This window comes from Marmota monax, unplaced genomic scaffold, assembly GCF_021218885.2.
Source record: "Marmota monax isolate L192 unplaced genomic scaffold, Marmota_monax_Labrador192_F-V1.1 WCK01_AAM20220418_F8-fsc00054, whole genome shotgun sequence".
Taxonomy (NCBI): domain Eukaryota; kingdom Metazoa; phylum Chordata; class Mammalia; order Rodentia; family Sciuridae; genus Marmota; species Marmota monax.
In genome coordinates, this window is record NW_026692145.1 from 2,979,032 (window position 1) to 2,992,494 (window position 13,463).

The 13,463-nt window shown below is 40.3% G+C and overlaps 1 protein-coding gene across 1 annotated transcript in view; it reads right to left on the reverse strand.

The window, feature by feature from the left end:
* Stk26 (serine/threonine kinase 26) overlaps positions 1-3,795 on the reverse strand; it is a 54,714-nt gene extending 50,919 nt beyond the window's left edge. Inside the window, exons 1-2 of the mRNA XM_046467980.2 lie at positions 3,648-3,795; positions 3,397-3,547 (exon numbers count right to left, since the gene is read on the reverse strand). Coding sequence (XP_046323936.1) covers positions 3,397-3,438 — 42 coding nt within the window. The 5' untranslated portion in view covers positions 3,439-3,547; positions 3,648-3,795. The remainder of the gene's footprint in view (positions 1-3,396; positions 3,548-3,647) is intronic.
* Positions 3,796-13,463: the final 9,668 nt, after the last annotated feature.

Consider the following 13,463-nt stretch of genomic DNA (forward strand, 5'->3'; position numbering starts at 1 on the left):
TTCAACTCTTCCAGTCTGAAACTTCTATTGTATTTACAGTAAGTTCACAGATTTGGCATTATTTGATTATTTCATATACTAGCTTTAAGAACCCCATAAGATTTTTAAATCCATAAGGGCAGATCATGTAGTATACTTTACAGAGCCCAGCAGTAGGTTTACCAATGCCAGGCAATGTTTTCTATCCATTAGGTTAAAAAAACCAATTCAGTAAAGTGTTCATTAATCCTAAAATTTTATTACCACTCATTTCCCAAATAACAACCACTGTTAAACTGTACCACCTTGACTATATTTAAAGGTAATCAAAAGCTAATTTTAAAATTGTTTAGCAAAAAGTTTAAAAATTATTTAATGAAAGGTATAGCACAAAGCATAAAACAACATTTAGTACTCCAATTCAACATTTAACTTTAATTCCCCACCTAAATTTATGCGAGATCTAAAAATTAGAGTATTTGTCTTCATAAATGCTAATGCAAGTTCCAAGGGGAAATATCTTAAGCTTTTAAGTGTGATTTATAACTAAAACTTCAAAGAAAAAAACAGGGTTTAAATCATTAAAGAGTAAATATTTGGGTGGAAAGAAACAGGTTTATTGCTTTATTATTTTTTTAAAGTTATACTTTAAATATTGTTCAAGAGTTCAGCTCCTGGGGTGGAAAATTCCTTTAGTTATACACTAAAGAAGCAAGCACAAATTAACTACAAAAAATTCATACTCTCAACATTTGTTGTAATAGGGCAAAAATGTTCATTACCACAATATTAAGAAATATCAACAATATGAGTTTGAGTAACTAATTCATAAGGAAGAGTTTGAATTGGACTAAATCCTGGGTTTTCTCTGTTCACTCCAAGTTTCTTTTCTATTTTAAACTAGTGGCAACAGAAATTTCTTTGTTTGAAAGTTAGGAATGCTGAAGTCTTAAGTGATAGAACAGGTAGCTCAGCTTCTACTTCACAGCTCTCCTCAGAGGGAGAAAAACATTGTGGATAAAGCAATTTTGTTTTTATTTCTGGAAAAATCATTTTTCCATCAATCTTCATAATTCTCTAAAATAAACTGTTAAAAAGTTGTAGGCAAGTAGGCTACTTTGCCCTCATTTGTGGAAATACTATATATTAATTTCAAGAACACATGGCTAACTCAAGTTTTCCTCTAAAGGCCTAAAAGTTGTTCCCAATGTTAACAAAATTTCAGGCAAATGTTACCAGTTCACGATATATTTCTACATCTCATCTGCAATACTTTTGCAAAAGAATAGTAAAAGTCTAGGTTCAAGGGTCACACTGCATGCCATCAAATTTATTTTTAGGAGACTGTACAATTTCAACTATGGGAAAAACTTTTTTGTTTCACCAAGTGCTAAAGAATCACATCTAAAAAGAAAATGGAAATAAGAAGTCAAGAATTTGCTATTTTTCATTAAGGTGGGGAGAACGACAAATAGTCTTCTTTGCTGAGAGTTACCACAACTTTTAGAGGGCATAAATTGCAAAGCAAAATTTAAAATATGTGGTTCACATTCTAACCAACCTCAATTAAGATTTAAACATTCAAGAGATAGCCAACTTAGATGATTAAGCAAAGCAGGAAGCAATAAGAAACACTGAACAGCAGTTCTTAAACCATATAAATCAAATAAAATCAAGACAAACGAAATAAAGACAAGAAACCATTTTCTACTCAGCACACAGAGTTGCCCCAAATCACAAATGATGAACAGGAGACAAGGCTGACGCACGCAAGCAGGCGCACGCACACAATGGAGAAAGAAGCATGCAGACCCTCAGAGACAAACTTTACACATGTAATGTTCTATTCTCCACCCAAAGGAAAGGAGAGCGCGCGCGGGGGGGGGGGGGGGGGGGCATTACACTTTCTTCCAGATCAGATGGAGCAAAACGACAGTTAGTACTGCAAACTACAATTCTCTTGATACAATCAAAGGCACAACTGAATGAATGGGGTGTGGGGCAGGGTGGATGGAGGAAAGGGGGGGAAGGGAAAGAGGGGGGAAAGTGAGAAGAAAGTTGGAGGAGGTACTTTGCAAGCTTGAATAGATTAACTTAAAAAAAAAAAAAAGCCCTACTATTTCCTATTTCACATCCTCCCCTAATTTTTATGAAATATACAGGGACTTCCTGGGACGCAACCCAGACTAGCCTTCAATGCAGCTGAAAGGCCTAGGGCTTCAGACACAGCAGGAGTCCTCAGCTAGATAGATATATGCCCTAACACAGATGGCCCCTTTTGTGGGAAAATGATTTTAAAAATCACTTTTGCCACCGTGTGTAAAATAAGACCAATTGCTAAGGAAAGATGAATTCTGTGCATCAATCCACAGTGCTTTGATCTTCTACTAGAAACATAAGCTATATACCACTCTGGACTTTTTTTTCTTAACTTGAAAAAGTTTGTTTGCTCATTTTCAGAAGATCATGAGGGACTGAGGCTTTAGTGCTTTTTAAGCTTCTGACTTGTTCTTAAATGGGTTGTTTAGGCTACCTAGCAAAAGGGGGTAAAGCGTGAATGCTTTAAAAAGTTAATTAGGATTGACATCAGATAGGCTGAAATGTACTGATTCTAAAACGTAACAGCATAAAAAAAGTCTCTGGATACAACTTTCCTTTAATAAAATGAAAATATAATGGGGGATGGCGATGAGATCTTGAGTAAGAAGTTGGGTCCCATGCAGTGGTCCCATGTACTGGACAAAAAGCTTCCTTTAATCACATGCAACAATCATCTTATGAGAAAGGCAAGGAGAGGGGGCTGGGAAATGATCACCTCAGCCACTTTGAATAGGACCCTGCATTTCTCACACCACTATGAGCCAGCCCAGGTGGGGGAGGGAAATACAACTTCGCCCTTAAGAAATAACACCGAAAGGGAAAAAGAAGTCACCTCACTCTTCTTTTCTCTACACACACAGGAAGAGCCCAATTCAGTGCCACCACAACCCCCTGTCTCGCCCCGCCCCAACTTGTGTGTGTGTGTTGGGGGACTCGCGCTTTATCCCACAAGTTCCGAGACACCTCCATCTCTTCCAGATTAAGTTCCCCCACCCCCAATCCTCCATGGTGCCACGCTCAACAGACGCAGGTGTCTCTGGTTGTGGCCTATTTTTATACCCTCCCCCCCCTCCCCCCCAGCACACCCCGTCTAGTTGCACACCCCAGTCCCTCCCTGATTGCCCAGCGCAGAGCACGACCTAGCCTAGACGCCAGGAAAATACCTCAAGCCCTACTCCAGGGTCACCTGGCCAGAGCGCTGGGCCCTGCCTTCAGGGGAGACCTGGGGCCGCCCCTCGTCGCTGGTGCCTAGTGCGGGACGCGCACTGGGCCCCCGAGCAGTCACGTGGGAGGGAGGGGAGGCCTGGGCTTCCTCACCTGCATCCCAGGCACTTGGACAGCCACCGGTGAGTGGGCCATGAAGGCGACTTCTGCTCCGCACTGCTTCTGCGGTGGTGGCGCCTTGGGTTCAGGCTGGCTCCTCCTACAGGGGTAGCTCGGCGGCCCTCCCAGGCTTTTCGATCGGGGCCTGGAAGGACACACAGAAGTGGGCTTACTGGGCTCGTGGCTTGTAACCCCGGGCTAGGAGGTGGGCGGTTCGCGGCGCGGCTCCCTGGGACTCAGTCTACCTTTCTGGTGCCCGCCCGCCGCTGTGGCCGCCGCCTCCGCTGCTGCTCCTCTTCCTGAATGCAGGGCGCTGTGTGTGGCGGTGGCTGGGACCTGGGCTGGAGTGATGCCGCTCGTCTGCGCCTCGCCGCTTTAGGAAGAGGAGGTGGAGGCGCCCCAGCAACCCGCCCGCTCGCCTGGCCTGGGAGGCGGTTGGGGGCGGTTCCGCAGTTGGCCCTGCCCCCGCCCGGCAGCCGGGCGGTGTCGGGGGAGCTAAAGCTCCAGGCAGCGAAAGGGTTTGGCTGGGGTGGCAGGAGCTTGAGAAGGGGGGGGAATCTCCGGGCAAGCGGAGAGTAGGACCCCGAGAACGGGAAACCTGGAACACAACTGGGCCTGGAGAGAGAATGAAAGAGTTTGGGAGACCCTGGGGGTATGAGGGTGTCACAGACGTGGCCACGTTGCAGGCAGGCTTGCGAGGCTAGGGCACTTGAAGCCTCCGAGACGTCTTGAGCTGAAACTTGGGGAGTGTTGGAAATTTTCCTTGGCTCCTCCACCTGGCCGAGGGTGGGGCCACGCAGAGTCGCGGAGTTGGTGGACCCCAGCTCGTTCTCGGCGAACCGTGTCCTCAGCCGCGGGCCGAGCCACTGGGCAGATCCGTAGTCTCTCTCCTGCTTTCCGGTTTTCCCGCCCGCTCACATGCTTCAGGTGACTTCAACCTGAGGCTTCTCTACCTCTTGGACTACTCGTTGGGAGATGGCCAGGCTGGGCTTCTCGGCGCCAAGTTCTGCACGTGTGAAGGAGAGGGAAATGGGAAAACAGATGGTATATCGGCAGAAAAATTAATGAGGATAATAGAGGCAAGGGAAATGAGATTGGATCATTAGCAGCAGCAGTACATGTTATTGAATTCAGCATACACAGCCATGGTTTCCGCAACTCTCTGCCTCCGCCCAAGTTTAAATTCCACTCCAGGAACTCTTTTGAGACCCTGATAATAACAAAATAACAATGATATTAATAGCAATTTCAGGAATCTCATTATGAAGGCACTTTTGGGAACACACAACAGGTTAATTACATTTTTAAAACATAATATCTAAGAGCCAATCTTAAATGAAGATGAAGTTCCTTACCTTGCAGTTTGTTAGGAGTCTGTGTACCCAATACAGTGTAGGAGGGGCTCAAGTAGACACTCAATAAATTTTATTATTTTTAATGTTTCTCAGAGAATAGCATAGGGTTATTATCAATATCACCGTCATTGATATTGTTATTGAGGCTCTGAGGATTGAACCCAGGGCTTTGTGCAGACTGTGCAAGTGCTCTACCACTGAGCTACATTCCCAGCCCAATATCGTTGTTATTAATGAATCATTTGTTCTGTGCAGGCCAGTAACCACTAAATGCTCTATGTGTGTTGCCTTATTGAATCCCAGCACATGCCCCCATTTTACAGAAGGAAAAAAAAAAGCTCAACCAGGTAAATATTTTAATCAAACACCAAGAAGTTGTAGAGCTGGGAATTCAGACCCAGGTCTCTCTGGTGATCAACTTCCTACTTCCTGTATGGTTTTTGTTTGTTTTAAAAGGTGATAAAAGATATAATTGCATTTTCCCTACTCCTGGTTCCCCAAGTCCAGGTCCTTAGGATTTCTAACCTGATGATAGCCTCAGTCTAATCTTTATTTCCTAGAAGCCTTGCTCACACTTAATGCTAGCCTGGCCAGAAAGCTGCAGTGCCTCCTAAACTTTATTGACCATAGAAATTTCCAAGGGTTTTGTTGTTGTTGTTTGCTTTGTAATACTGGGAATTGAACCCAGGGCCTGGCACATGCTAAGCAAGAGCTCTACCACTGAGCTACATCCTCAGCTATGCCCCCATAGCTGATTTTGATCCAACAAGTCTGAAGCAAGCCCTAGGTTCTGCATTGCTAATAAGCTCCCATGTGGTGCTGATTCTGCTGATTCTTAGATCACACTTCGACTTAGCATGGATCTGAGTCAAGCTCCATCATTTAAGACACACCTCAAGTGAGCCCATTGAGCCTTCCTTGTTGCTCTAAGCCCCCCTTCAAATTCTCCTTATTGTAGGTTGGTGGAAGCAGCACTTACATTGTAGTTCTTTCCTCTTATTTCATGTGTTTTTTTCTGTCCATCATGATTACTAGATCCTTGAAGTGACAGATTCAGCTTCGCTTACATGAAAATTATTCAGGTAGAAGGGTGGCTCTCCAAAGCAAACTTTTTTTTATTGTTTTGTTCATTGTTGTAACCTCAGAGCGTAGAACAGTTTGTGGCACATGGTAGGCTCTCAACCAGTATTTGTTGAATGAATGAATGAATGAACTTCCTTTGAATTCTTCATTGAGGGTATTAGGTGCATAATAGGTACACCGTATGTTTTATTGATGCCAGGCTAAACTCCTAGGAACTGCTCTGCTAAACCTTTAAATTGACCACTTAATGTGTTAACACTGTTCATTTTTTGCTTCCTAAATTCTTTCCAGTTTAATTTCACAATTACCTAAGAGCAAAGTGTGTGTGTTTGTGTGTGTGTGTGTGTGTGTGTGTTTCCTGGTGCTGAGGGGTTGAACCCAGAACCTCAGGCATGCTGGGTAACTGCTCTACCAGTGAGCTACATTCCCAGCCCAGGATGTGTAATTTTATTTTTAATTTTTTTAATCTTTTTTTTAATATTTATTTTTTTAGGTGGTCACAATATATTTTCATTTTATTTTTACGTGGTGCTGAGGATGGAACCCAGTGCCTGGTGCATGCCAGGTGAGCGCGCTACCACTTGAGGCACAACCCCAGCCCCAGGATGTGTAATTTTAATAAATAAGTAAATTAAACATTTTAGACAAGTGGTTTTCTCTGACATCATTGTGGGCCAGAGTTATGTTATAATGTGGAAGAATGAATGCTAAAGTTTGAGACCTAGACAACTGAGATATTTCCAAAGAGACACTGCTTAGTAAGCTTTTTGACTTTTATTCAGGACTAGTAATTTTAAATAAACCATCTCAGGTTGTTATTTTTGATAGATATAGTTTGGATTTTTTTCAGCACTGGGGATGGAACTCAGGGCCTTCCACATACTAGGCAAGTGCTCTACCACTGCACTATTGCCTTCATTTGTGTTCTTATATGAAGTTCCTTGTGGTTTTTCTTATACCTTTTCCATTATATGTGCATGTATGTATATGTTGCACATATATGTATGCATGCATAAAAATCTTGTGAAGAGGTCAACATTTGAAAACAATTTAAAGTTTAAGAGCACTAGGAGATTTTTTCTGCCTTGCATTATCTAAAATACACAAGACCCCAAGTGACTTCAGAATTTTTCTGGATTGGGGCCTTTTGCATAGACTTTACCAGTTGAGCATTGCCTAATATGAAAATCTGAAAACTGAAATGTTCCAAAATGTTTGAGCACCATGTTGACACTCAAAAAGTTTCTGATTCCAGTGTGTTTTGATTCTTGGATTTTTCAGATTAGAGATGATCAGTTTGTGCGTTAATACCACACCTATGCCTCTTGGTAGGCATATAGGGTGTAATAGAGTACCTCACATAGATTTTGGTACATGCTTGATTCTTGTGACCTGAGTGACTATGAATACTTAGTAACTATATAAAATGGTTTTACACAGATTGTGCAGTCATTGGATTACAAATTAATATCCTTGAGCTCAAAAAAACTTTATTTAAATTTAGCTTCTGTGGTTCCAATTTCCTGATATTTGTCATACCTTTAACATTAAATATTTAATGTTACCCATGTTTATAAATATTTACTAAATGGACTGGTTCATAGCTAAAGTGTTAAGTAGATAGAAATGACCAAATATTAATGGTGGGTAAAGGCCAGAAAGGCTAATTATCCTACAGTGCACAGGACAATCTCCACAACAAAAAATAATCTAGCCTAAAAGCAAATGAGGCTGAAGCTTGAGAAACCATCTGCTACACTCTCAATATTAGATGCTATTAAGAAACAGACTTGGGGTTCACTGTTCCTTGAGGATTTCAGTTTAATGTGATATCTGGGGCCATAAAAAAGTGAGTAGTGGAAACAAAGCCAGTCTACTCTTTTTGTTTGGTGGGTAGGTACTAGGGATTGAATCCAGGGTTAACTTACCACTGAACTACATCCCTAGCACTTTCTATTTTTATTTTGAGATAGGATCTCACTAAATTGTCCAGGATGGCCTTAAACTTGAGATCCTCCTGCCTCAGCCTCCTGAGTAGCTGGGATTACAAGTGAGTGCTACTATATCCAGCAAAAGCAGTATTCTTATGTTAACATTGTACTAAACCACAGGTCACCTGCCCCCAAAGAGTGAATATAATGACAAGAAATTCAAGTATGCTTTTGTTACCCCTGCTTCAAAGTAATATTGAACAAAAAATAACTTTAAAGGAAAAAATTGACTTGTTTAAAAAACAGTCACTGAAGGTGTTCTAACATACCAGGCATTACCCAAGAGCCTTCAAATATGGTAACTCATAAGTTAAATTTGACTTTTAACTTCACTTTACAAAATTTAAAGATAGTGTTTCACATTTTGAACTTTCACATTTTTAGCCTAATGACTGTGTTAAAATATATAAAATGTGTAAAAATATAATGGTAAATGATACAATTACCTGAATTTCTTTCCATTATCAGGATATTTAAAATGAAGGGAAATGATCTGGGCAATTCTAGAAGCTCACCATCCACTGATAGAAATATTTTGATTCAGGCTATGAAACTCTGTACTGATATTTGGAACTACAGCTTTCAAGGATCCTTTTTTTATTATTAATAAAAGCATATGTGATACCTCACATCTCCTCTTTACTCTCTGTGGGTATCAAATTGGAAACCATGACATAATAGTTCTTGCAGATGTTGTATCCTCACTATAGTTCCAGCAAAGTATCCCATGGAAAAATCTATTGAATCAGTTCTTGGTCAGGGAACATTAAACCTGTATAATTGCTGAATTCTCTAGAATAACCTTGTACCTTTTGGGGCTTACACAGTACTCTATCATAGCATCATTTATAACAGAAACCATACTATCTGAGACTCTGCACAGCTGAATTTTCTCACTGGCTTTACTTCCTGACACTACTGAGGGGAATAGAGCAACAGAGGAGGTGGGTGGAAGCAAATGCTGCTTAAGTGGTTTCCTGCTTATAGCATTTCTTATATGCTTACTCACTTTGAAATATTTGCATTCAGGTACTGAAAGAATCAAGCTCACAACTTCTTGTCTTTACCAATTGGTTACAGAGCTGAGAAAGGTAAACATGGCCTGGATACTTTTGTTCACATGTAGGGGTAGCAATCAAAAGATGGAATGGCCAGCTGCAGTGGCGCATACCTGTAATCCCAGCGGCTCAGGAGGCTGAGGCAGGAGGATCGCAAGTTCAAAGCCAGCCTCAGCAAAAGCATGGTGCTAAGCAACTCAGTGAGACCCCGTCTCTAAATAAAATACAAAATAGAGCTGAGGATGTGGCTCATTGGTCGAGTACCCCTGAGTTCAATCCCCTGTATCAAAAAAAAAAAAGATGGAATGTTCAGAGTTCCTTTCCTGGTTCCGGTTTTGCTACCTGTCCAAACTGTCCAGTACAAAGCTACTGTTGACCTTTAGATGACTTGGACCCAAGGCCTCACAACCTTCATAAGCTTACTCCCAGTCTCCTCGGTGCCAAGAGGCACACTGCTTGCTGAACTGGTCGTCCCATAAAGGATCATTTTCTCTTGCTCTGTGGGTACATGAAAAACTTTTTTTTTTTTTTTGGTAAAAGTTTGAAGGTCATTTTGGGGGGTAGCTTTGGGAGACTGGGCTCTTTGTAATGAGCTCAGATAACTTCTTTGTGCTCTCCAGGGTATATTTTTCAGTCACAGGGGAGCCTTTAAGTGGGTTTCCATGAAATTATGTTAAATAACCAACCTGGGTGATATTTTTTCCCTCTGGGTTGACTTTTGAAAGTATATTCAATTGACCACTTGTTCTTTAATTCATAGGCTTCTCAAGAAAACGGTTCTAGTCAAAGGTGGCAGTTAAAAACAGGAAAAAAACTGGCAGTTAAGACCAAATAGAAAGTGACTATGCCATCAGCTCACACTGAGGAAAAGGAAGTTGTTGCCAGGACCTCTAAGAAAGGCAGTTGTGTAAAATTACCACCCTTCAACTTGCTTAGCTGAGGTTCTGTCACCCTGTAGTAAAAAGTTCCATGGTTTTGTATTGCTAGACTCCAGAGAACATGAACACAGTAAGGGCATGATAGGCACTCCTGTGCAGGACTGTTATCAGAGACTACCAGAAGTTTTGAGGGGGGGAGCAGGAACTCAACATCATAAACAAGCAAAGTTGCCATTCTACCCTTTCTTATTTCCTGGCCCACATTGATATCTTAAGATTAGTTAACATTAGGATGTTATGTGATGAGGTCCACCACAAGGATCCAACTGTAGCCTATAATGAAATTTTCACTCAGAAATAGAAGTTAGAATGTCTTTTTACACTTTCATTTTGGCCCCAGATCCAGCCTAAGCCACACCACCTGTCCCATTTCCTCTCTCCCCACATCTTTTCTTTCTCATATAATTCTCGAGCATAGTGCGAGGCTGGGTGCTAAGAGTATAAAGAAGTGCAAGGACCTTGCTTTCTCCCAGGAGAATGCCATAAGCAACAAGGAATATTCAAGACAATATGTAATTATAATGGAAGTCTATTAAAAATACTAGAGCAATAAGCACCAGAGAGCAATTCACTTTACCTGTGTAGATCCTGGAAGGCTTCACAGAGAAGGCAATATTTGGGCTAAGCCTTGAAAATTGAGTAGGAGAGAGCCAGGAGGAGAACTGAGGAGAGGGAGTGAAGGAGGGAGGGCATTCCAGACAGAAGGACAGCAAGAACAAAGGCCTAAACCAGGCCTTTGTACCCCCCATCCTGTATGATCTGGTTAAAAGAGTCTGCTATCAATTCGTACAGATTCTGAATTTGTAGGTCTCAGATGGAGAAAGGGCAGTTGTGTTTTATCTTTTTAAAACACTGGGATAATGTGTACTCTTGGTTAAGAACCACTAGTTTAGAGAAATGACAAGCTTTCTTTGAGGACTAGCTGGTAGTTTGCTTGTGAACAGGCAGAAACAGTACATGAGGCATCCCGGCATGAGGCTGGAAGGATAAGTTCAGGGCAGACCATAAGTCTCATATGCCATTCTGCAGTTTCCACTTGATCCCATAGGCTCCTAGGAGTCCTGAAAGGCTCTAAGGAAGAGAGGCATTTGATCCAGATTTGTTTTTTTTTTCCAAAGAAAATTCTGCTTAGCACATAAAGGGTTCAGTGGATATGGGAGATACTAGAAGCTGAGGGACCTATTAAGAAGTCATTGTAAAAGTACAGAAGAGGGACTGAACTAAATTAATGGCTGTGAGAATAAAAAGGAGGGAGTAAATTCCAGAAACAATCTGAAGATAGAATCAACAGTACTCAATTGATTGGACATGGACAGGACCAGAGGGAGAAGTTTAAAATGCCAGAGACATCTAGCTTAGGAAATTGGGTAAATGATGTCTGCAACTGAGCCAGGGAATATAGGAGGACAAGGACTGGGGGAAAGAAAAGGTAGTGAGTTTGGGTACTCTGAGTTTGAGGTACCTGCATGATATCTAATGGGACATATCCAGTAGGAAGTTGAAAATAGTAAAAGGCCGGGTTGCGAATATAGATTCCACAAGTGCAGAGATAAATCCTTTGTAACCTCATGGCAAGGTATCAATAAAGGACATAAAAAATAGAAACCAAGTTGGAACCATTCACTTCCCATTTAGAAAAACCACTTCTTGAATAATTGTCCTATGTTTAGGGCAAGTCAAATGCTGCCTGTGCCTGCTGGTATCATATCTTCCTGCAGAAACTGTACCATTTTCTTCAAAGTAGTGATTGTTAATCTTGTGTCTATAAGAGTATATTACTAAATATTTCTGCTGTGTTCCTGCATACATAAATTGCTCTTTGAATGCATGATAATGACAGTAAAGAAAGGAGCAGAGAAAAGGATAGAAATGATGTGAAGAGATCTGAATGCTACATTGCCAGGTTTTCTGGGATAGTTTTCTTGCGTGCAACTGTAAAATAGATTATTGTGCTCCAGAACAGTTTGTATTATATTTCCCCTCCTACACTCAAAAGAAAATGAGGTGGGAGATGACATGCATGCCTGGTCTCACGAAGCCAAGTTAGTGTCTTCTGCAATGGAAAGAAAAACAGGAACAATTTATTGTAATCTAAAGCACAGATTACTGGCAAAATCACGATATTTGCCTGCTGTGAAAGTACACAGAGACTTTAGTTAATATTTCTCCAATTTTTCAGAATCATTCATACTGTTCTGGTTCTTTCATTCTTTCTGTGCTATTGACCTTTTATGAAACTTCACACAGCTCTATAGTTTACCATATGTGAAGGTAAGCATTCAAATGGCTAAATGCCAACTTGAAATTAACATAGATAAATCATGCTTTCCATAAAAATTGTGAAAATAGTGGCAGACATTTACAATATGAGATCATGAAAGCAGATACAAATAGATTATATTTTAAATGTTTTGTACACTGCATTTTATTATGTGTTTGGGTTTTTCCTCAGGTGTTACAAGAAACTGAAATATACCAGCTCTTAAATTTTAATGTTTCTTCTGCATCTGACAATATACAGATTTCTGCCATGCAAATATAGAGAAATGGGTACTTACCATGTTGTGGAAGATGGATTTAGTTCATGAAATATATTTTTAAAAAGATATTTTTTCCTATTTTTCCAGACCCTAAAAAACATAAAGAAGGTTATTGCTGTATGGAAAGGTCATTTATATGAACAAAAGAAACTGTATCTGGGTTATAAAATTCTGGGTTATCGAATATATTTCCAAGTAAAAAAGTAAGGTATTCAAAGGAATATGCATAAAAATGTTTCACTGTCACTCCTCTATTTTGGTTCTGCACATAGTAAATGAGGCATAAAGTAATTCTTTCATTGTCCTTCTTAAAGGAGAATCCCAAGCCAAAGTTGAATTAATGTAAATGGAGGAATGAATTAATTACAATAGCTATAATACTTAATCTGTGCCAGTTATGTAGCAATTTACATACTTAATCCTTGCAAAACTCCATGAACTTGGTACTACTATCATCATTACATCCACATAATTCCTATTTTGTTTATTTATTTATTTGTTTGTTTTTATTTTACTTGTACTTGAACACAATACCTTTATTTTATTTATTTATGTTATGTGGTGCTGAGATTCAAACCCAGCACCTCACACATGCTAGGTGAGCACTCTACCACTAAGCTACAACCCCAGCCCCACATCATTCCCATTTTACAGAGGAAGAAACTGAAGCACAGACAGAGTAAGTAACTTGTCCAAGGTAGGGATGGAATATCAAATGCCAGTTAAATATGAATTTTAGATACACAATGAATAATTCTGTAAGAGACATTTAGATTCATGTTTTAAAAGTATTGCTTATTTGAATTTCTAATTCAACAGGCTGTCCTATATTTTTATTTGCTAAATCAGCCAACCCTATATGTCAAGGTAACACAGTTATTAAAAGTGTGAGTCAGAACTTAAATCCAGAGAGTGTAATATCAGAATTCATGTTTTTATCCACTATACTTATACTGATTATAATGAATAGAGAGTAGAGTGCATTATTATGTATATGCTGAGTATTTAAAACAACCATGACATACATATATTACTCAGCCATAAACAAGAATGAAATTATGGCATTTGCCATAAATGCATGGAACTGGAAACTGTC